General features: G+C 48.7%; 1 protein-coding gene across 1 annotated transcript; it reads left to right on the plus strand.

Moving 5' to 3' along the window:
• Positions 1–646: 646 nt before the first annotated feature.
• On the plus strand, positions 647–14435 carry LOC121786610 (phenolic glucoside malonyltransferase 1-like). The gene is made up of 2 exons (XM_042185249.1): positions 647–868; positions 13313–14435. The coding sequence occupies exons 1-2, from the start codon at positions 647–649 to the stop codon at positions 14273–14275; spliced, it is 1185 nt and encodes a 394-aa protein (XP_042041183.1). The 3' UTR covers positions 14276–14435.
• The last annotated feature ends 9934 nt before the right edge of the window (positions 14436–24369 follow it).

Here is a 24369-nt window from a genome sequence, read left to right on the forward strand (position 1 = left end):
CATCCGCGACAGGCGACCGGGACGTCCGCCATTGTGGCGTTTCAACTAGGATACGGACGTCCCGTAAGGACGTCCGATGTCCTCGGACGTGCGGGCGACGGGCGGGGGAACGTCCGCCATTGTGGCGTGGGTCGGACGTCCGGTATTTTTTTTAAACTCTATATATACAGCTCGTTGAACTTCATTTCATTCGCACCACTTGTGTTAACAAGTTTCTTTCTTCTTTTACTACAAATTTCATTTCTACTTAATGGAGAACGACAGGAACTTCCCCGCCATGAGCGAGTCGCAGACTCCGACGTTTCCCGCCGAACTGGAGGGAAACTCTAGCGAAAATGCGACAACGGTTCCGGCAATGTCGGAGATGGGTGGAACGGGTAGGATGGGTGGTATGGGTGGGATGAGTGGTATGATGTCCCGTTACTGCAATATGTACAATTGGATGGGTAGGATGGGTGGTATGATGCCCATGGCAGCGGGGATGGGGGGCATGACCCCAAATATGATGGGGATGGGGATGGGGATGGGGGGCATGACCCCAAATATGATGGGGATGATGCCGGGGATGATGCAGGCCATGCCTGGAGGAGGGGGTGGCAGGGGCCCTGAACCACTAGCGGACGATGTCTATCGGCCGGTTATCAATATGTTGTCTACTGATACCCTCTCCAGTTTTGTTCCGGAGAATCAGTTCACCGGCGTGGATACTTTCTCTTTTGAAGAGTTGGGGCTATCTCCAGTCAGGGAGACTCCCGATGATGTGGGGACAACGACAAGGGGCAGGGGCAAGGGCCAGGGGAAAGCCATGGGCTCTTCCTCGCGAACGGTGGCTGAGGAGGAGGATGATGAGGAGACGGGAAAGAGAACGGTCTGGAGTGTGTGGGAAAACGTCGCGCTTTCGAAGGCTTGGGTTTCAATAGTCGAGGATCCCTATGTCGGTGCTAACCAGCATATTGACAGACTGTGGCATCGCGTCGCTGAAGCCTACCTCACACACAAACCGGCTGGGGCGAAGTGTCGCGTGCCCGAACAATGCCGGAAACAGTGGGAGCGGTTGAGGCCTAAGCTTAGTCGATTTGCCGGCCTCTACCAAAACAATCTCCGCCAGGCAACCAACGGTATGTCCGAGGAGGATGTGAAGAACCGTGCCTTGGCGCAGTACCCCGACAAATCCTTGAAGTTCAAAGATTTCGACCAGTGGGAGGCCTATCTCGTGGTGAAGGATTCCCAAAAGTTTTGTGGGGGTGTCGAATCGGGCTGGCAGAAGCGGACGGAGATCAACGCTTCAGGTGAATATAGCAGCAGATAACGACTAGTTTGGTCCGGACCATGCATAGGTGGCATAGCACGACAGATCCTGTGTACAAAAGGATGTTGAAGGATGTCATCGATGGATGTCGGCGCGATTTGGGGATGCCACCCATTGGAGATGATGGCGCCGAGATTAGCGGCGGGACGACGGGGGCGGCACGGGCGAGGGCGAGGGCGAGGGCGGCAAGGGCGACGAGGACAACGCGGAGTGAGCTGAGTCTAAATTTCCCGTATTATGTTATTTTTATTATGTAATTTTTTTTTCTTTTTTATTATGTAATTTTTTTTCTTTTTTTTATGTAATTTTTTTAATGAAGCATTCGCAATTTTCCCGTATTCCGTGTCAAAATTATAATTCCGTTACGTTTATAAATAATTGTGATTTTTTTTATTGCGGGAAGTCCTAGTGGGAAGGGCGATGGGAATGGCGGATTGTGAACCGGATGTTCTAGTGACGTGGCAGTGGGATGTGAACTGTGAAGTCCTAGTGACGTGGGAGAAGGTGTTTTTGGGAAGTTCTAGTGGATGTCCGAATGGGACATCCGTGCATTGGAGATGCTCTAAGAAGCGCTATATTCATTTCTTTCTTTGTGATGAATCAATTCCCAACTAAAAGATTAAATGAGAAATTTCTAATTAATCGAACTGTTTGTAAAGTAATTAAAGAAATTTTTTTTACAAAAGGTGGAAATAAAGCATCTCTTTTAGTCAACGAACGGCAGGGGTATATCCGTCTCTTTACGCTATATATGAAATCAATGAACCTTGAGCGGAAATCAGTCACAGTATTCCAATGGCTATCGAGCTCGAAAACTGCCGAATTTACCCTTCTTCTTCATCATCTTCTTCAAGTAGCAGCAATCATGAATTCTACACTCCATTAACACACTTCGACATCCCATTCCTGCAATCCGATCCCACAAAAAGACTCATCTTCTTCGATTTCCCCTGCTCAAACCTCCATTTCCATCAAAAAATTCTCCCATCCTTAAAAATTTCTCTCCCCCTCACTCTCACAAACTTCCTCCCACTCGCCGGAAACGTAGTCCTCCCGTTGAACTCCGGCACTCCCGCCATTCGCTGCGCTTCTGACGACTCTGTTTCTCTAATTATAGCTCAGTCCTATCAAAATCTTAACTATCTCACTTCACACAATCAACGAATCGCTGACCACTTCTACGAATGCGTCCCCGAGCTTCCTCTTGCAACTCGATGTGCCGACTCCGTCGTCTTCCCCGTTGATGGGTCCGCGAATTATTGATGTTAGTAAATGCTGGTAGAGAATTATGACACAATGAATTTACGTGGTTCGATTTACTGAGGTAAATCTACGTCCACGGGGAGAAATGAGGGCAGGTTTGTATTGCTTGATCTGCGAAAATACAGCTTACAATACAGACTTGCTATATGCTATTTTATCTCTAGAGGGCTTAACCCTTTTCTATCAGATCTAAGTTCTATTTATACATTGAACTAGGATCGTGGTTTGCAGCCCCACTAACAAGATCGTGGGTGAGCAATAACTGCTCAATAACTGCTTCATACCACTAAATAGATCGTGGGTATAGTGGAGGTCGTGGAGGCCTTTCGTGAGTCCACCAACTCCTAGTTCGGTCGAATGCTGAGACCGAACTGCTGGACTTTACCGATCAGCTCTGAGAGGAGAGCTTGACTGGTCGGCTTTTACCAAGCTGTAGGCTGAGTCCGAACTCTTTGGTCGTGCCGAACTCTTTGGTGCCGAACAGATACTCTTTCTTGGGCTCTGGGCTGATGGGCCGTCACTGTTATTGGGCTTGCCATTAGGGTTTAGTTCGTACCCCATCACTACCCCCCCCGAAAAGCGAAGTGGATCACTTCGGCGAGGTGAGTCACTTCGGCATTCTGGATAACGGTAAGGGGGAGGCTGACGTCAGGGGACGTGCCTAGCGCATGCCTGCATTAAATGCGACAGTAAAATCCGGCCGTTGATTCCTGAAAAGGTGGGATTCGAAACGGCGCAACGATTTCGAAATCTTTCCCGTATCTGATAAATACGCTCTTTCTTCATCATTGAAGCACTTTTGCTGTTGCGTCTTCTATACTCTCTTTCTTGCGAAAATTCTCTCTCCGCTTTCAAGAATTTTTTCCAGACTATCTTCACCTTCAAAAGTAAGAAAAATGTCTTCTTCTTCTTCTTCGGAGTCGGGTAGCGTTAGGAAAGGGGGTAAGGGGTCTTCTAGCCGGAAAGAATCCGGGGAGAAGACCGTAGAGTATTTTCACAGTATCTTGAGTAAGGATACTGTGATATCCCTTTACGAAAAATACTCTTTTCCTGGGGGGAAGGCGGTGGTACCTGACGGTGATCACAGGGCTGACTCCCCGCCGGAGGGTTACGTCACCGTGTACGAGGCCTGCTTAGAATGCGGGCTTCGTTTCCCCCTCCCTTCTGCCTTTATAGATTTACTAGATTTTTTTCAGCTTCCTTTAGGCCAGGTGACTCCGAACTCTTGGAGGCACTTGTCGGCCTTCGCTGCCGAACTCCGTAGGTTAGGAAGGGATTTGTCTTTGAAGGCGATCCTTAAATTCTTTCAATTTAAGAGGAAGGGGTCTTGGTTTTACTTGATCCCTTTACAGCCTTTTAGGGCCTTTTGTAAAACGAAGTGGCCGAAGTGGCAAAATCGCTTCTTCTACTATGATAGGACCGCGGCTCCTAGTTTTCCCTGGAGAGGGCCGGAGTCCGTTATCCGTCACCCTCGGCCTGAACCGTTGGACGAGCTCGACGGCGAGCTCAACAAGATTCCCCTAGTTAGGAAACAATACACGGAGTCTGAGCTCGTCAAGGGCGACGTCGTGTTCGACATCTCGTCTTCGGACGAAGAGGCCGAGGGTGAGGATTTCTCTTTATCTTTATGCTCTACTGCTTTAACGAAGAAAATCTGACTTTGCTTTCTTGCTTTTTGGCAGTGTTCATGTTGAATAAGGCTATCAGAAAGTCCTCCGAGCTTGTGGAGCCGGAGAGAGAGAAGGCTACCAGCTCGGCGCCTGATGCCGAGAAGAATCCGAAGAGGCAAAAGACCTCTTCGGGTCCAAAGAAGCCGGAGTCGACTTCGGCAAATAGGAAGGGGAAGACCCAGAAGCCCCCGAGAGCGCCAGAGAAAGACATGGTCTTGGCGCCTCCTTCGGAGCATATCTGTGAGCCATTTCTATGGCCCACGGACTTCGCCGAGGTGAATTGTCTTCTTGATTCCTTGGCTTGGCTTCTGTCCTGTATTTTTGGTGCCCTCTGTTAACTTTTTTCCTTATCCATTTTCAGAGGAATGATATGCTCTCCAAGCTCGTCGCCGTCGAACTCTCCAAAGCGTCCAATGACTATGCCGAGATGCAGAGGAAGTTGGCGGCTGCTTGTCATCGGGCCGAACAGGCTGAGGCTAAATTTGAGAAGGCCAGAGCTGCTAGGATTTCGGCCCAGGATGAAGCTCAGTTTGCCAAAAACCAGCTCGTCATCCAGCGAGAGCAGGCGAAGCGGAGCGATGCTGCTGCCGTGGTTGCCCAAGGGGAGGCTCTCCGTGTTTACACGGAGAAACTCTTTTTGAGCAGCCAGTTCTCGGCCTTTGTCGGTAGCCTGGTAAGGCTAATTGCCGATAAGGGCGAGCAGGGGGCCGACGTCGTGCTGCCTCTGTACAGCCGAGAGATAGCAGCTCGGCTTCAGAATCTGCCGCTCCTTGAGGAGCTCGCTTCATCTTCGGTCCTGCTTTCTGCAGACCGAGTCCGGAGTTGTCGAGCTGATCGGGACGAGAACCTGGAGGCTATCTTTGCCTCCGTGGGACCCGTTTCACCCGCTTCGACTTACAACGGAGAGGGTGAGGCCGAGCCGCTGGAGCGGGAGGCCGAAGTCGATCAGGCCGGGCATCCGGAGAAGGAGGCCGATCAGGAGGCGGAGGCGAGGCCGGCAGGAGGCGAGGCCGAGGCTGAGGTAGCCCAGGAGAAGGAAGCTGTACCAGACCGAGGAGCCGGAGACGAAGCAGGCGGAGTATGATTTCGTCTCCCTTCTCTTAGTCTAGTTTCTTCCTTGTAAAATGGCCTTGAAGCCCTAGTGTAAAAAATTTTCCTTGTGAATGAAAAATTCTCTACATTTGTCTTCGTATAGCTTTTCGTACTCGCCTTTATTCCTGTTGTATTTTACTATCTGCTCGGTATAGCTGCCGAACTAATAGCTGCTTTGTACTCAAGGAGATGGAGATACTTCACTGGAAACGGCTGTACTCTTCGGCTTTAGACGAAGCTGAGAGAAGAGCTATAGCCGATCAGACGAAGAATGACGAGCTTCTGGCTCGTTTAGTGAAGCTGGAGGCCGATATCAAGGACTTAGAGTCCGATAAGAAAGATCTGGAGGCCGAGCTGAATACGACCATTGCTGAGAGGACTGCGTACGAGGATTACATCCGTGTGCGCGGGGGATTGACCATATCAGATGTTCAGAGTCGAGTTGACGAACTGTGGGAGGAATATCTTGTACTCCGGAGGAACAATGCGCTGGAGAGCTCGGCTTGCCAACAAGTTGTGAAATCACTACGGCGTTGGGCTTCTCGGTACAACATTGTTCTTTCTCGGCGCCCCTCCATAGAAAGATTCCTTCGGCATATCGTGCCAACAGATGCTCGCACTCCAGATCAAACCTCTGGTTCCCTTGTTCAAAATCCTACTCCAAGTCAACAACGAACTCCGGAACAGCCGGAAACGTCTAGACGAGAACGGGCTCAGGAGCAACCGGAATCGTCAAGACAGGGACGGACTGAAATTCGCCGAGGAGTTGTGACTATGAGCGAGCAAGATCAGCAGATGCTTATTGCAGAGACTCTTCATCGCCGAGGTGTTAGGACTTCTCGGGCTCGGGGAAGAGGCGTTGGGTCGAGGATAGCATCTCGTCGACCTGCTTATTCTTCATCTGCTCGGAACGACCGAACTCGGCTTCCAGAGGATTTTGTGAATAGGTGGCTCAACTTTAGCAACCCCGGACAGTAGAATAGTCCTTTGTAATAGTAGGGTAGCGGAGTTGTATGCTGAACAAGATTTGAAAAATGAAATTTTGTCTCCACCTCTAACACTGTATTTACAGCTTAGCGAAAAAATTTCATCGTACTTGTCCTCGGTCTTATGAAGTATACTTCTTTGATCGGACTTGGTCCTTGGTCTTATGAAATAAACTTCTTTGACCGGACTCGTCATTGGTCTGATGAAATAAACATCTTTGACCGGACTCGTCTTTGGTCTGATGAAATAAACATCTTTGACCGGACTCGTCTTTGGTCTGATGAAATAAACATCTTTGACCGGACTTGGTTTGTGTTCTAATTTGGCGATTTTTGTCGCCGGGATCGAACTTTCCCTTGTCCTAATTCGGCGAGTTTTATCGCGTGGATCGGACTTTCCCAGTTAACCGAAGTGGTCTTATGCAGTAAACCTCTTTGACTAGACATGGTCGTCCTCGGTCTTATGAGGTAAACTTCTTTGACCGAACTCAGTCGTCCTAATTCGGCGAGGTTTATCGCGTGGATCGGACTTTCCCTTATTGCAGTTCGTTTCAGACGAAGTGCTTATTAAGCTGAATTGCGGTCTTGTATCCTCCTTGGAAGCTTGGACGCACAATCGTTGGCTTATTGCAGTTCGTTTCAGACGGACTGCTTGTTAAGCTGAATTGTGGTCTTATATCCTCCTTAGAAGCTTGGACTCACAATAGTCTTTAATAATCGATCTAAAAAGGGGATCAGTCTTTAAAGAACGATATACCTTGGTACCATTTGTAAGAGACGACAAGCACATAGAGACAAAACACATAGAGAAAAAAAGAAAAAGACAAAAGAAAAAAAAAACTTTAAACTTTTATAAAACGACAAGTAAAAGATACAAGTAAAAAAAAAAACAAACAAATAAAAACATGTACCCCTATGACCGAACTAGACACAAGACAGACTGACCGGACTTTGTCTCTTACAAGTGGAACTTCTTGAGGTTGGAGACGTGCCATGTTCGGGGTACTTGTTCTCCTGACATGTGAGTCAATTTATAAGACCCTTTGCCGAGGACTTCTGACACCCGATATGGACCCTCCCATGTGGGCTCGAGTTTGCCCAGCTTTTCTGCTCGGCTTACTTCGTTGTTTCTCAAGACGAGATCTCCCACTTGAAATTGAAGCTTTTTCACCCTTTGGTTATAGTACCGGGCTACTTGCTCCTTATACTTGGCTGCTTTTATGCACGCCAATTCTCTTCTTTCTTCGGCGAGATCTAGTTCTGCTCTCAGTCCGTCGTCATTCATTTCTGAGGAGAAATTTAGAGTTCGGGGACTGGGTACGCCGATCTCCACCGGGATTACGGCTTCAGTGCCGTACACCAGACTATACGGAGTTTCACCGTTGGAGGTTTTGGGTGTAGTTCGGTAGGACCATAGGACTTGAGGGAGATTTTCTACCCATTGTCCTTTGGCTTGTTCTAACCGAGCTTTTAACCCTTTCACCAGAATCCGGTTCGTTACTTCCGCTTGTCCGTTTGCTTGGGGATGGGAGACCGAAGTGAACCGCTGTTGAATGTTTAGCTCTTGGCACCAATTCTTGAACGTCTTGTCGGTGAACTGAGTCCCATTATCCGAGATGAGGATGTGGGGTATGCCAAATCGGCACACTATGTTCTTCCAGACGAAGTCCAATGCCTTTGAGCTCGTTATCGTAGCTAATGGTTCAGCCTCCACCCACTTCGTGAAGTAGTCCACGGCAACGATAAGGAATTTCATTTGCCGAGGAGCTTGAGGAAGTGGTCCCACTATGTCTATGCCCCATTGCATGAAAGGCCAAGGGCTTTGCATAGTGTACAGATCGGTCTGCGGCATCCTTGGGACATTTGCATGAATTTGGCACTTCGTACACTTCTTGACGAGCTGCACTGCCTCTTGTACCATGGTTGGCCAATAATATCCCCATCTCAGAACTTTTTTAGCTAAAGCTCTGGCTCCGATGTGGCTACCGCACGATCCTTCATGAACTTCTCTGAGGATGTAGTCCGTCTCTTCTGGTCCTACGCACCGCAATAACGGCTGGAGGTAAGACTTTCTAAAGAGGACTCCTTCATGAAGTTCGTACCGAAGAGCTCGGCACGTGATCTTCCGAGCTTCTCTCTTATCCTCGGGCAATTGTCCTTGATCCAGATACTGCAAGATCGGCGTCATCCAGTTCGGCGAGCTGGATACTGAATGTACCTCGGCTTCATCAATGCTTCGATGCATTAATTCTTCCGCCTTTGAGCTCGGATCTGAGGCCAACTTACTTAAGATATCTGCTCGGCTATTTTCCGCTCTGGGAATACGGATTATCCGAAAATAGGAGAAACTTCGGCTGATGCTTTGCGCTTTGTCCAAATACTTCTTCATTCTCTCGTCACGGGCTTCACTTGTACCCAACATGTGATTTACTATGACTTGTGAATCACAATGGACTTTGAGAGATTTGACGAGCAGACTTTGCGCTAACTGGAGTCCGGCCAGGAGGGCTTCGTACTCGGCTTCATTATTAGTAGTGGGGAATAGGAACCGAAGTGAGTAGGTTACCTCGTGTCCGTCGGGAGCGACAAGTAGAATACCAGCTCCACTTCCCATCTTGTTTGAAGCTCCATCTACGAATCCGCTCCAACAGTCCGGCGGTTCTACTTCGGATTCCAAGGGCTGTGCTAGTTCGGCATTGGCAGAATTCTTCTGTTCGGCAATAACAGGACTTGCTTGATCGAACTTTGCTTCTGCAAGAAAATCTGCCAAGGCTTGTCCCTTGATGGCTTTCCGAGGTAGATATTCAATTGTGTGCTCTCCCAACTCTATAGCCCACTTGGCGATTCTGCCTGATGCTTCCGGTTTGGTCAACACTTGCCGAAGTGGCAGATCAGTTAAGACGCATACCTTGTGAGCATAGAAGTATGGCCGCAGTCTCCTTGCTGCATTTACTAATGCCAGAGCAATCTTTTCCAGTGGTTGATACCTTGTTTCTGGACCTCTTAATGCTCGGCTTGTAAAGTAGATGGGAAGCTGCTTTAGGCCTTCTTCTCGTACAAGCACCGCGCTGATGGTTTGATCCGATGCCGCTAAGTATAAGAATATTACTTCGGCTTCGGTTGGAGCAGAGAGCATAGGAAGCTCGGCTAGATAACTTTTGAGCTCGTCAAAGGCCTTTTTCTGCTCGGCTCCCCACTCGAACTTTGGTGCCTTTTTCAACACCGTGAAGAACGGCAGTTGCTTTTCGGCTGCTTGAGAAAGGAATCGATTCAGTGCGGCTAGGCATCCGGTTAGCCTTTGCACGTCATGTATGGACTTCGGCATTGCCATGTTTTGAACGACTTGAACTTTTGAGGGGTTTGCCTTGAGTCCGTCCTTTGAAACCCAACAACCCAGAAACTTTCCCGAATCTACCAAAAAGGTACACTTTTGGGGATTAAGTTTGAGGTTGGCTTTCTTGAGCACGTTGAGAGTGGACTTGAGGTTGTGCTCGTACTCCGAAGTGCTTTTGCTTTTGACGACTATATCGTCAACATACACTTCGACCTCCTTTCCAATCAGGTGCCGAAAAAGCTTGTCTACCATCCTTTGATAAGTGGCTCCGGCATTCTTTAAACCGAATGGCATCTTTTTATAAGCGAAAATGCCGAAATCAGTAATGAAGGCCGTTTTTGAAGCGTCAATCTCATCCATTAAAACTTGATGGTATCCTTTGTACAGATCAAGAAAACAAAAAATTTCAAAGCCTATCAAAGCTTCTACTTTTTTATCTATGTTCGGAAGGGGATAGCAATCTTTGGGACAGTGCTTATTTAGATCGGTGAAATCTATGCACATCCGCCATCCTCCTTCCTTTTTCTTGATCATGACAGGATTGGCTACCCACGAAGGGTACTTCACTTCGAATAACACATCCGCCTTCAATAATTGACGGACTTCGTCATGGATGACTTGATTTCGTTCTGCCGCAAAGAGTCTTTGCTTCTGTTTTATCGGCCGGACTGAAGGATCAATATTTAACCGATGAGTGATTACCTCGGGGGGCACTCCGGTCATGTCCAACGGAGACCATGCAAAGACGTCTTTATACTCCTTGAGGAGCTGGATGGTTTTTTCCCGAAGTAGGGGCGTTCCCGCGAAGCCGATCTTAACCGTTCGGGATGGATCGTCTTCGTACAGCTGAACTGTCATCGAGTTCGGCTCCGGTATGACTTCGGTCATCGCCTCTGACTCCGGCTGCTGTGATTGCTATGCTTGGTGGTGCCGATCTGACTGCTCGGCACTTCTAAGCGCAATTTGCAGACATTCCTTTGCTCTCTTTTGGTCACCTCGGATGACCGCTATCCCTCCTTTAGTGGGGATCTTGATGGTGAGGTGATAGGTGGAGCAAACGGCCCGAACTGTGTTGAGCCAGTCTCTTCCCAGGATGACGTTGTACGGGGACCGAGCTTTCACCACGAAAAACTCAATCATCGTACTGGAGCTAGTAGGCGCTTTCCCCACCGTGATCGGAAGGCTGATAATACCTTCAGGGCGGGTGTCCTCCTGGGTGAAGCTCTTCAGGGGAAGCGGAGCCGGACTGAGCCGAGCTGGGTCCACTTCTAGTTTGTCGAAGCACTCTTTAAAAAGAATGCTAACCGACGCTCCTGTATCCACAAACACCCTGTGGATCAGTTTGTTTGCCACTCCGGCTTGGATGACAATGGCGTCTTGGTGAGGAGAGATGGCCGGGACGGGATCAGCAGCCGAGAACGTAATCACTTCGTCCTGCTTCAGCCTTTTATGCGTTGGCTCCTCTCGATTGGAGCCTCTGCGTTCTGACTTTAGGGACGACTTGGTCTTCCCGGCAGGGAGCGCGTCAATAGTCTGGATTACTCCATCATATTGCGGCTCGTCATCGTCTTCGGGATCCGGCTGCCTTTTCGGATCCTGAGGGGCGCAGTTCGCACCACTCTGCTTTTTATTCTTCTTTGGCTGCTTACTTCGGTATTTTTTCAATGTCCCTGCCTTCACAAGAACATCGATACCTGCAGCCAAGTTTCTGCACTCCTCAGTATCGTGACCGTGGTCTTGATGGTAGGAGCAGTAGTTATCCTGTGGTCGGCGCGCGGCTGATTTCGTCATCCGCTTTGGCTTTTCGAATAGGTCAGAGTGCAGTTCGAAAATTTCCGCCCTCGGCTTGTTCAGCGGTACGAACTGAGCGGGCGGCTTCTCGGGATTGAGACGAGGTCCCAATCTGTCTTGCACCGGAGCCCTTTGAATTCTTTCAAATGGAGTCCGGCGAGGATGCCCCTGATCGCTATGATCGGGCTTCCTTCTGTCTCCTCGGGACGATGAGCTGTCTAACGACCGTTTACGACGGTCTGCCTCATCGGCCCGGGAGTACTGGTCCGCAATGTCCCACATTTCCTGAGCTGTCTGCGGACCGCACTCAACGAGCTTCCTGTAGAGAGCTCCGGGCAGGATTCCATTTTGGAATGCCGAGATGACAAGCAGATCGTTGAGATCGTCTACTTGCAGGCATTCCTTGTGGAATCTTGTCATAAAGTCGCTAATTTTTTCGTCGCGACCTTGACGAATGGAAAGCAGCTGAGCCGAAGTGATTCGGGCTTCCGCTTTCTGAAAGAACCTCCTGTGGAAGGCATCCATTAGATCTCGGTAAGATCTGATGCTGCCCTGGGGGAGGCTATCGAACCACCTTCTCGCGTTCCCGATGAGCAGCTCGGGAAACAGCTTGCACATGTGGACCTCGTTGAGACCCTGGTTCGCCATGTTATATTGATAGCGCCCCAAGAAATCGTGAGGGTCCACGAGCCCGTCGTAAGTCATCGACGGAGTTCGGTAGTTCTGTGGTAGGGGAGTTCGGGTGATGTCGTCCGAGAACGGAGTCTTCAGTGCTCCGTACACGGCGAATCCGATATCTCGTCGGTATGGAGGAGATTGAGTTCTCCTGTGATTCCGGTACCGAGGAGGAGCTGGAATATGTCGGGGTTGAGGATTCTTTCTCCTGGGAGATGCGACACTACTGCGGTAGTGACTTTCTTGTGCGGAGGGAGAAGGAGAATCCGTCGTTTTCGTCTCCGGCTGCTTTTGGCTTTTTCGCAGGAAGGTTAAGAATTCCTCCTGCTTTTCAGCCAAAAACTGCTTAACAGCCTCATTCAAATCGGGCTGCTGGGAAGACTCAGTGGGACGATTTTTGGAGCGGCTTGTTCCTTCGCCATGAGAACTGGTGGTGGACTTATCCCTAGGCTGTTTTCCCGACCTATGGGATGGATTGGCTTCCTCCTGGTTCTCACGGGCTGGAATACGGGTATTCTGCGATCTGGTATGCATTTTTTGGGTGGAAAAAATGGATCAAAAATTCGCTTTATCACAAATTTTGTTCTCTGCTTCCCACAGACGGCGCCAGTGATGGGTCCGCGAATTATTGATGTTAGTAAATGCTGGTAGAGAATTATGACACAATGAATTTACGTGGTTCGATTTACTGAGGTAAATCTACGTCCACGGGGAGAAATGAGGGCAGGTTTGTATTGCTTGATCTGCGAAAATACAGCTTACAATACAGACTTGCTATATGCTATTTTATCTCTAGAGGGCTTAACCCTTTTCTATCAGATCTAAGTTCTATTTATACATTGAACTAGGATCGTGGTTTGCAGCCCCACTAACAAGATCGTGGGTGAGCAATAACTGCTCAATAACTGCTTCATACCACTAAATAGATCGTGGGTATAGTGGAGGTCGTGGAGGCCTTTCGTGAGTCCACCAACTCCTAGTTCGGTCGAATGCTGAGACCGAACTGCTGGACTTTACCGATCAGCTCTGAGAGGAGAGCTTGACTGGTCGGCTTTTACCAAGCTGTAGGCTGAGTCCGAACTCTTTGGTCGTGCCGAACTCTTTGGTCGTGCCGAACTCTTTGGTGCCGAACAGATACTCTTTCTTGGGCTCTGGGCTGATGGGCCGTCACTGTTATTGGGCTTGCCATTAGGGTTTAGTTCGTACCCCATCACCCGTGATCGCTCTTCAGATCACGCTGTTTGCAGGCCAGGGAATATGCATCGGCATCACCAATCATCACGCCGTCGCCGATGGGAGCAGCATCGTTAATTTTGTTAAGTCGTGGGGCCGTGCGAACAGATCTGGAGACGATGAAGCATTTCATCAAGCAGTTGGTAGGCATTTGCCGGTTTTGGATCGTAATTTGGTTGAAGATCATGGAAAATTAGATTCAATCGCTTGGAAATTCGTCAGGAACCGAAATCCAAATCTCGATTTCTCACCATCTCTGGTGGAATTTCCGATCAACAGAGTCCGTTCAACTCTTCTCCTCACAAAAAATCAAGTCCAAAACCTCAAAAACCATGTCTACGCCAACACGCCTAATTCACGCGACGTTTCATCCTTCACGGTAATTTCTGCCTACGCTTGGATCTGCGCGTTGAGGTCGGAGACTTCTTCCGAAGACGACGAGGAAGAGATTGTCTACTTCTCCTTGGCTGCAGACTGCCGTGGACGGCTTAATCCGCCGCTGCCGGAATCATACTTCGGAAATTGCCTAGTTTTCGTACGTGCAGGAGCGCGGCGTGGATCGTTGAAGAAGAAGGGCGGGTTCCTGATTGCTGTGGAGAGTATACGAGAGGCGACTCAAAGAATTTTGCAGAGTGATCGTGGAGTGGTGGAGAGTGCAGATTGGCCGTTGGATTTCAGGAAAAATAGTGGGCAGTGTGTGGTATCGGTGGCTGGATCGCCGAGATTCGATGTTTATGAAGCTGATTTCGGGTGGGGGAAGCCGAGGAAGCAGGAATTCGTGCATCTTGATCGGCAGAGATCGATTTCCCTCTGCAAATCTAGGGATTTTGAGGGTGCATTTGAGATTGGACTGTCGAGGAACAAGGCCGAAATGGATATTTTTGAACGTGTTTTTGGTGATCCAAACATGGCCTTAGAGTGAGATACCAATCGATTTTTTTGGTTTTTCTTCAGTTTTTAATGACAAAAATGATGATTTCTGTTGTGTTAATATTTTATACGTATTCTGTAGTATACCTAATTATAGTTTAGCAAGTTAAATGAGTGATGATGATTCCGCGAATTTTTGATGATGATAAATGCTCGTAAAAATAAATTACGACACAGAGAATTTTACGTGGTTCGATTTACTGAGGTAAATCTACGTCCACGGGGAGAAATGGGGGCAGGTTTGTATTGCTTGATCTGCGAATTACAGCTTACAACACAGACTTGCTATATGATTGTTTCTCTAGAGAGATTCTAACCCCTTCTATCAGATCTAAGTTCTATTTATATAATGAATTCAGATCATGGCTTGCATCACCACCCTAAGTCGTGGATGTCGTGTAGGTTATGGCCTAAGATCGTGGGTGAAGCGTAGGTCATGGCCTACGATCGTGGCCTGAACTGACATCACGTGGTAGTGGGTGTGTTGGACATCCGGTATGGGTCCACTAACTCCTTGTTCGGTCGAATACCGAGACCGAACTGCTTTGGTTGCCGATCTGAGAGTAGAGCTTGATGCCGACCTGAGAGCAGAGCTTGATTGGTTGGCTTTTACCGAGCTGTAGGCTGAGGCCGAACTCTTTGGTAATGCCGAACTGAACTCTTGGGCTTTGGGCTGGCCGAGCTGTCACTGCTATTGGGCTTGTTTAGTACGTACCCCATCACTACCCCCCCCCGAAAAGCGAAGTGATTCATTTCGGCGAAGCGAGTCACTTCGGCATTCTGGAAAAGGGTACGGGGGAGGCTGAAGTCAGGGGACGTGCCCTGCGCGTGACTGCATTAAATGCGGCATTAAATGCGACAGTAAAATCCGGCCGTTGAATCCTGAAAAGGTGGGATATGAAACGGTGCGATGATTTGAAATCTTTTCCAAATCTGATAAATACCGTCTTTCTTCATCATTTGAACACCTTTGCTATTGGCTTCTTCTGCACTCTCTATCTTCTGCGTGAAAAATTTCCTTCCGCTTTCAAAAATTTCTTCAGACTACCTTCACCTTCAAAAAGTAAGAAAAATGTCTTCTTCTTCTTCTTCGGAGTCGGGTAGCGTTAGGAAAGGGGGTAAGGGGTCTTCTAGCCGGAAAGAATCCGGGGAGAAGACCGTAGAGTATTTTCACAGTATCTTGAGTAAGGATACTGTGATATCCCTTTACGAAAAATACTCTTTTCCTGGGGGGAAGGCGGTGGTACCTGACGGTGATCACAGGGCTGACTCCCCGCCGGAGGGTTACGTCACCGTGTACGAGGCCTGCTTAGAATGCGGGCTTCGTTTCCCCCTCCCTTCTGCCTTTATAGATTTACTAGATTTTTTTCAGCTTCCTTTAGGCCAGGTGACTCCGAACTCTTGGAGGCACTTGTCGGCCTTCGCTGCCGAACTCCGTAGGTTAGGAAGGGATTTGTCTTTGAAGGCGATCCTTAAATTCTTTCAATTTAAGAGGAAGGGGTCTTGGTTTTACTTGATCCCTTTACAGCCCTTTAGGGCCTTTTGTAAAACGAAGTGGCCGAAGTGGCAAAATCGCTTCTTCTACTATGATAGGACCGCGGCTCCTAGTTTTCCCTGGAGAGGGCCGGAGTCCGTTATCCGTCACCCTCGACCTGAACCGTTGGACGAGCTCGATGGCGAGCTCAACAAGATTCCCATAGTTAGGAAACAATACACGGAGTCTGAGCTCGTCAAGGGCGACGTCGTGTTCGACATCTCGTCTTCGGACGAAGAGGCCGAGGGTGAGGATTTCTCTTTATCTTTATGCTCTACTGCTTTAACGAAGAAAATCTGACTTTGCTTTCTTGCTTTTTGGCAGTGTTCATGTTGAATAAGGCTATCAGAAAGTCCTCCGAGCTTGTGGAGCCGGAGAGAGAGAAGGCTACCAGCTCGGCGCCTGATGCCGAGAAGAATCCGAAGAGGCAAAAGACCTCTTCGGGTCCAAAGAAGCCGGAGTCGACTTCGGCAAGCAAGAAGGGGAAGACCCAGAAGCCCCCAAGGGCGCCAGAGAAAGACGTGGTCTTGGCGCCTCCTTCGGAGCATATCTGTGAGCCATTTTTATGGCCCACGGACTTCGCCGAGGTGAATTGTCTCCTTGATTCTTTGGCTTGGCTTCTGTCCTGTATTTTTGGTGCCCTCTGTTGACTTTTTTCCTTATCCATTTTCAGAGGAACGATATGCTCTCCAAGCTCGTCGCAGTCGAACTCTCCAAGGCGTCCAACGACTATGCTGAGATGCAGAGGAAATTGGCGGCTGCTTGTCACCGGGCCGGGCAGGCTGAGGCAAACTTTGAGAAAGCCAGAGCTGCTAGGATTTCGGCCCAGGATGAAGCTCAGTTTGCCAAAAACCAGCTCGTCATCCAGCGAGAGCAGGCGAAGCGGAGCGATGCTGCTGCCGTGGTTTCCCAAGGGGAGGCTCTCCGTGTTTACACGGAGAAACTCTTTTTGAGCAGCCAGTTCTCGGCCTTTGTCGGTAGCCTGGTAAGGCTAATTGCCGATAAGGGCGAGCAGGGGGCCGACGTCGTGCTGCCTCTGTACAGCCGAGAGATAGCAGCTCGGCTTCAGAATCTGCCGCTCCTTGAGGAGCTCGCTTCATCTTCGGTCCTGCTTTCTGCAGACCGAGTCCGGAGTTGTCGAGCTGATCGGGACGAGAACCTGGAGGCTATCTTTGCCTCCGTGGGACCCGTTTCACCCGCTTCGACTTACAACGGAGAGGGTGAGGCCGAGCCGCTGGAGCGGGAGGCCGAAGTCGATCAGGCCGGGCATCCGGAGAAGGAGGCCGATCAGGAGGCGGAGGCGAGGCCGACAGGAGGCGAGGCCGAGGCTGAGGTAGCCCAGGAGAAGGAAGCTGTACCAGACCGAGGAGCCGGAGACGAAGCAGGCGGAGTATGATTTCGTCTCCTTTCTCTTAGTCTAGTTTCTTCCTTGTAAAATGGCCTTGAAGCCCTAGTGTAAAAAATTTTCCTTGTGAATGAAAAATTCTCTACATTTGTCTTCGTATAGCTTTTCGTACTCGCCTTTATTCCTGTTGTATTTTACTATCTGCTCGGTATAGCTGCCGAACTAATATAGCTGCTTTGTACCCAAGGAGATGGAGATACTTCACTGGAAACGGCTGTACTCTTCGGCTTTGGACGAAGCTGAGAGAAGAGCTATAGCCGATCAGACGAAGAATGACGAGCTTCTGGCTCGTTTAGTGAAGCTGGAGGCCGATATCAAGGACTTAGAGTCCGATAAGAAAGATCTGGAGGCCGAGCTGAATACGGCCATTGCTGAGAGGACTGCGTATGAGGATTACATCCGTGTGCGCGGGGGAATGACCATATCAGAGGTTCAGGAACGAGTTGACGAACTGTGGGAGGAGTATAATGTACTCCGGAGGAACAATGCGCTGGAGAGCTCGGCTTGCCAACAAGTCGTGAAATCATTGCGGCGCTGGGCTTCTCGGTATGACATTGTTCTTGCCCGGCGTCCCTCAATTGAGAGATTCCTCCGGCATATCGCGCCAACAGATGCTCGCACTCCAGATCAAACCTCTGGTTCCCTTGTTCAAAATCCTACTCCCAGCCAACAACGAACTCCGGAACAGCCGGAAACGTCAAGACGAGAACGGGCTCAGGAGCAACCGGAATCGTCAAGACGGGGACGGACTGAAATTCGCCGAGGAGTTGTGACTATGAGCGAGCAAGATCAGCAGATGCTTATTGCAGAGACTCTTCATCGCCGAGGTGTTAGGACTTCTCGGGCTCGGGGAAGAGGCGTTGGGTCGAGGATAGCATCTCGTCGACCTGCTTATTCTTCATCTGCTCGGAACAACCGAACTCGGCTTCCAGAGGATTTTGCAGATAGGTGGCTTAACTTCAGCAACCCTGGACAGTAGAATAGCCCTTTGTAATAGCGTAACGCCATTTTGTAGGGTAGCGGAGTTGTATGCCGAACAAGATTTGATAAATGAAATTTTGTTTTCGCTTCTAACACTGTATTTACAGCTTAGCGAAAAAATTTCATCGTACTTGTCCTCGGTCTTATGAAGTAAACTTCTTTGACCGGACTTGGTCCTTGGTCTGATGAAATAAACATCTTTGACCGGACTCGTCTTTGGTCTGATGAAATAAACATCTTTGACCGGACTCGTCTTTGGTCTGATGAAATAAACATCTTTGACCGGACTTGTCTTTGGTCTCGTCTTTGGTCTGATGAAATAAACATCTTTGACCGGACTCGTCTTTGGTCTGATGAAATAAACATCTTTGACCGGACTCGTCTTTGGTCTGATGAAATAAACATCTTTGACCGGACTGTCTCTGGTCTGATGAAATAAACATCTTTGACCGGACTCGTCTTTGGTCTGATGAAATAAACATCTTTGACCGGACTCGTCTTTGGTCTGATGAAATAAACATCTTTGACCGGACTCGTCTTTGGTCTGATGAAATAAACATCTTTGACCGGACTCGTCTTTGGTCTGATGAAATAAGCATCTTTGACCGGACTTGTCTTTGGTCTGATGAAATAAACATCTTTGACCGGACTCGTCTTTGGTCTGATGAAATAAACATCTTTGACCGGACTCGTCTTTGGTCTGATGAAATAAACATCTTTGACCGGACTCGTCTTTGGTCTGTGTTCTAATTTGGCGATTTTTGTCGCCGGGATCGAACTTTCCCTTGTCCTAATTCGGCGAGTTTTATCGCGTGGATCGGACTTTCCCAATTAACCGAAGTGGTCTTATGCAGTAAACCTCTTTGACTAGACATGGTCGTCCTCGGTCTTATGAGGTAAACTGCTTTGACCGAACTTGGTCGTCCTAATTCGGCGAGTTTTATCGCGTGGATTGGACTTTCCCTTGTCCTAATTCAGGCAAGTTTTATCGCGAGAATCGGACTTTTGTTGCAGTTCGTTTCAGACGAAGTGCTTGATTCTTAAGCAGAATTGTGGTCTTGTATCCTCTTTAGAAGCTTTGACACACAATCGTGGGCTTGTTGCAGCTCGTTTCAGACGAACTGCTTGTTTAAGCTGAATTGTGGTCTTGTATCCTCTTTAGAAGCTTTGACACACAATCGTGGGCTTGTTGCAGCTCGTTTCAGACGAACTGCTTGTTTAAGCTGAATTGTGGTCTTGTATCCTCTTTAGAAGCTTTGACACACAATCGTGGGCTTGTATGTTCTAAAAAGGGGATCAGCCTTTGAAGAACGAGATACCTCAGTTTTATTTGTAAGAGACGACACTCACATAGACAGACACAACGCACGTAGAGACAAGGACAAGTAAAAAACAAAGAAAACACATAAGACTGACTGACCGGACTGTCTCTTACAAATGGAACTTCTTGAGGTTGGAAACGTACCATGTTCGGGGTACTTGTGCTCCTGACACGAGTCAATTTGTAAGACCCTTTGCCGAGGACTTCTGACACCCGATATGGAACTTCCCATGTGGGTTCGAGTTCGCCCAGCTTTTCTGCTCGGCTTACTTCGTTGTTTCTCAAGATGAGATCTCCCACTTGAAATTGCAGCTTTTTCACCCTTTGGTTATAATACCGGGCTACTTGCTCCTTGTACTTGGCTGCTTTTATGCAGGCCAATTCTCTTCTTTCTTCGGCCAGATGTAGTTCGGCTCTTAGTCCGTCACCATTCATTTCTGAGGAGAAATTGAGTTCGGGGACTGGATATGCCGATCTCAACCGGAATCACGGCTTCAGTGCCGTACACCATCGAGTTCGGCTCCGGTGTGACTTCGGTCACTTCGCCGGCCTCTGATTCCGGCTGCTGTGATTGCTATGCTGGATGGTGCCGAACTGATTGCTCGGCACTTTTAAGCGCAATCTGCGAACACACTTGCTCTTTTTCGATCACCTCGGATGACCGCTATCTCTCCTTTAGTGGAGAAGGTGTTCGGCGAGGATGCCTCTGATCGCTATGACCGGGCTTCTTTTTGTCTTCTCTGGATGAGCTGTCTAAAGACCGTTTTCGACGGTCTGCCTCATCGGCACGAGAAAACTTGTCCGCAATGTCCCACATCTCTTGAGCTGTTTGCGGACCGCACTCCACGAGCTTTCTGTAGAGAGCTCCGGGCAGGATTCCATTTTGGAAATCGCTGATCTTTTCGTCGCGACCTTGACGTATAGAAAGCAGCTGAGCCGAAGTGATCCGGGCTTCCGCTTTCTGAAAGAACCTCCTGTGGAAAGCATCCATTAGATCTCGGTAGGATCTAATGCTGCCTTGAGGGACGCCGGGCAGGATTCCATTTTGGAATGCCGAAATGACAAGTAGATCATTGAGATTATCTACTTGTAGGCATTCCTTGTGGAATCTCGTCATAAAATCGCTGATCTTTTCGTCGCGACCTTGACGTATAGAAAGCAGCTGAGCCGAAGTGATCCGGGCTTCCGCTTTCTGAAAGAACCTCCTGTGGAAAGCATCCATTAGATCTCGGTAGGATCTAATGCTGCCTTGGGGGAGGCTATCGAACCACCTTCTTGCGTTCCCGATAAGCAGCTCGGGAAACAGCTTGCACATGTGGACCTCGTTGAGACCCTGGTTCGCCATGTTATATTGATAGCGTCCCAAGAAATCATGAGGATCCACGAGTCCGTCATAGGTCATCGACGGAGTTCGGTAGTTCTGTGGTAGGGAAGTTCGGGTAATATCGTCCGAGAACGGAGTCCTCAATGCTCCGTACATGGCGAACCCGACATTTCTTTGGTATGGAGGAGATGGAGTTCTCCTGTGATTCCGGTACCGAGGATTCTTTCTTCTGGAAGACATGATACTACTGCGGTAGTGACTGTCTCGTATGGAGGGAGAGGGAGAATCCGCCGTTTTCGCCTCCGGCTGCTTTTGGCTTTTTTGCAGGAAGGTTAAGAATTCCTCCTGCTTTTCAGCCAAAAACAGCTTGACAGCCTCGTTCAAATCGGGCTGCTGGGAAGACTCGGTGTGACGGCTTTTGGAGCGGCTTGTTCCTCCGCCATGAGAACGGGTGGTAGATTTATCCCTAGGCCGTTTTCCAGACCTATGGGATGGATTGGCTTCCTCCTGGTTCTCCCGGGCAGGAATGCGGGTACTCTGCGATCTGGTATGCATTTTTTGGGTGGAAAAAATGGATCAAAAATTCGCTTTATCACAAATTTTGTTCTCTGTTTCCCACAGACGGCGCCAGTGATGATTCCGCGAATTTTTGATGATGATAAATGCTCGTAAAAATAAATTACGACACAGAGAATTTTACGTGGTTCGATTTACTGAGGTAAATCTACGTCCACGGGGAGAAATGGGGGCAGGTTTGTATTGCTTGATCTGCGAATTACAGCTTACAACACAGACTTGCTATATGATTGTTTCTCTAGAGAGATTCTAACCCCTTCTATCAGATCTAAGTTCTATTTATATAATGAATTCAGATCATGGCTTGCATCACCACCCTAAGTCGTGGATGTCGTGTAGGTTATGGCCTAAGATCGTGGGTGAAGCGTAGGTCATGGCCTACGATCGTGGCCTGAACTGACATCACGTGGTAGTGGGTGTGTTGGACATCCGGTATGGGTCCACTAACTCCTTGTTCGGTCGAATACCGAGACCGAACTGCTTTGGTTGCCGATCTGAGAGTAGAGCTTGATGCCGACCTGAGAGCAGAGCTTGATTGGTTGGCTTTTACCGAGCTGTAGGCTGAGGCCGAACTCTTTGGTAATGCCGAACTGAACTCTTGGGCTTTGGGCTGGCCGAGCTGTCACTGCTATTGGGCTTGTTTAGTACGTACCCCATCAAGTGACTAGATAGTTCGCTAATTAGAATATAGTAGAAAAAAAAACGTATATTCGCAATTGAGTTTCTTTATTTCCATAAACATTCAACAAAATGAAAAATTCTTCACATGAAAGAGCAGATGGCTTGATCCCTCTCTGTGTGATTCTCCCCAATTTCCCTCTCATTTATAGGGAACACCCACAAATTTCACATAAATTTCAATGCGGTCCCCTATATTCCAATATTTCTCAGCTTAGCCCCCATCTCGATTCCCGAGTGAACTCAGCCCGCGCTCTATTGGTATCTGAAATTACAGTTGTACCCTTCCGGGCGTTGAAATTCACAACGAGCTCAGCCTTGCCCCCAGCAGTTCAAATACATAACTTGCCGGAGAGAATCCTCCTTCTGCTCCCTCTCGACGTCTCCGCCGCGGCGGCCGCCGAAAAATCCTCCAATCCCGGAACTCACGATGGCGGAAAGTGGCCGGAGATCGGACGCGTCGCCACCGGAGTAGAAGCGGTGCTTGCCATAGCTCAGCGGCTTGAGGCCGGCCTTGATCTTCTGACCTTGATCGGAGAGGCTGTTCGCCACCGCCACTCCGGCCGCCGCCCACATTCTGTTGGAGTAACTCATCTTTGTTTGTTTGTGGTGTTTTTTTGCCTTTTCTATCTTGGACGATTTTGTTTTGTTTGAAGAGAGTGTGGGAAGGCAGAGTTTTATATGACGATTTAGGGGTAAAATGGGGAATAGGATTTAATGTGGTGGGGGATACGCGGCGGCGTTGCGTTGTTGTGAATTGCATGAGTCATCTGCATGCAACCAATGGGAATGCATACGTGTTAGCATATGCTTCTTATTCGACAAATGCTGTATATTTTAAATTAAGTTTATTAGGGTATCCACAGTGGTGATAGCCCCACAATAGCCCAGCCATAGCACAGCCACAAACTCCTCCTGCCACATCATCAATACTAAAAATCCTCCTGCCACATCAGAAATAGCCCAACCATAGCCTAGCCATATCATAAATAGCCCAGCCACATCAATAGCCACATCACTAATAACACAATATACGAAATTTAATTTACGAGACATATACGGGAAACATTAATAATACTATTTTAATTTTAAAAAAAGTACAATAAATTAAAAAAGTACAATAAATTTAAAAAAGTACTACATTAATAATAAAAATTACATTAAAAAAAGTACATTTTACAAAATTACATAAATAAAAAAAACTAACTCCGAGCAGTCCTCCGCGCCCATAACTCTTCAATTAAATCATTTTGGAGTCGAATATGAGCTTCCGTTTGGCGCATGTCGGCATGTGCTTGGAGGAGGCCGGCTTCATCGTGAGGTACCCCACTCCGTGCGTTGGGGACGGCCACGTCGTGGCTTGGACCGGCTTCATTATCGTCGTTAGCCCAATCCGTCAGTTGTACACCTTCATCTTCGACAATCATGTTGTGCATGATAATACATGCATACATTATATCAGCAATGCAGTCGACGTGCCACAAACGCGTTGGACCCCTAACCGCCGCCCATCGAGCCTGGAGCACACCAAATGCGCGCTCCACGTCCTTGCGCGCGGACTCCTGCCGTGCCGCAAAGTAGGCCTTCTTCTCATCTCCTGGGCATCGGATCGTCTTCACAAAGACGGGCCACCTAGGGTATATCCCATCCGCCAAGTAGTAGCCCATATCATGTCGGTTGCCGTTGGCGACAAAACTGATGGCCGGACCGACGCCCTGGCACTGCTCGTTGAATAGGGGCGACGAGTTGAGGACGTTTAGGTCGTTGTTCGAACCGGCTATCCCAAATTACGCATGCCAAATCCACAGCCGGTAATCAGCTACGGCCTCGAGGATCATCGTGGGATTCTTTCCCTTGTAGCCGGTCGTGTAGAACCCCTTCCAGGCAGCGGGACAGTTCCTCCACTCCCAATGCATACAATCTATGCTGCCTAACATTCCCGGGAACCCATGCTGCTCCCCATGCATCCTCAGCAGATCCCGGCAATCTTCGCGGGTAGGCTTTCGGAGATACTGATCACCGAATACTTCAATCACGGCTTGACAGAAATACTTCAAACATTCCAGGGAAGTCGTCTCACCGATGTGGAGGTACTCGTCCCACATGTCTGCCGCGCCTCCGTAAGCCAACTGCCGGATTGCCGCAGTGCACTTTTGAATTGGTGTGTGGCCGGGTTTGCCAGCAGCATCGTGCCTAAAGCGGAAATACAGATATCGCTGCTCCAAGGCGTTAACAATACGCATAAACATGGCTCTGCTCATCCTAAA

This window comes from Salvia splendens, chromosome 22, assembly GCF_004379255.2.
Source record: "Salvia splendens isolate huo1 chromosome 22, SspV2, whole genome shotgun sequence".
Taxonomy (NCBI): Eukaryota; Viridiplantae; Streptophyta; class Magnoliopsida; order Lamiales; family Lamiaceae; genus Salvia; species Salvia splendens.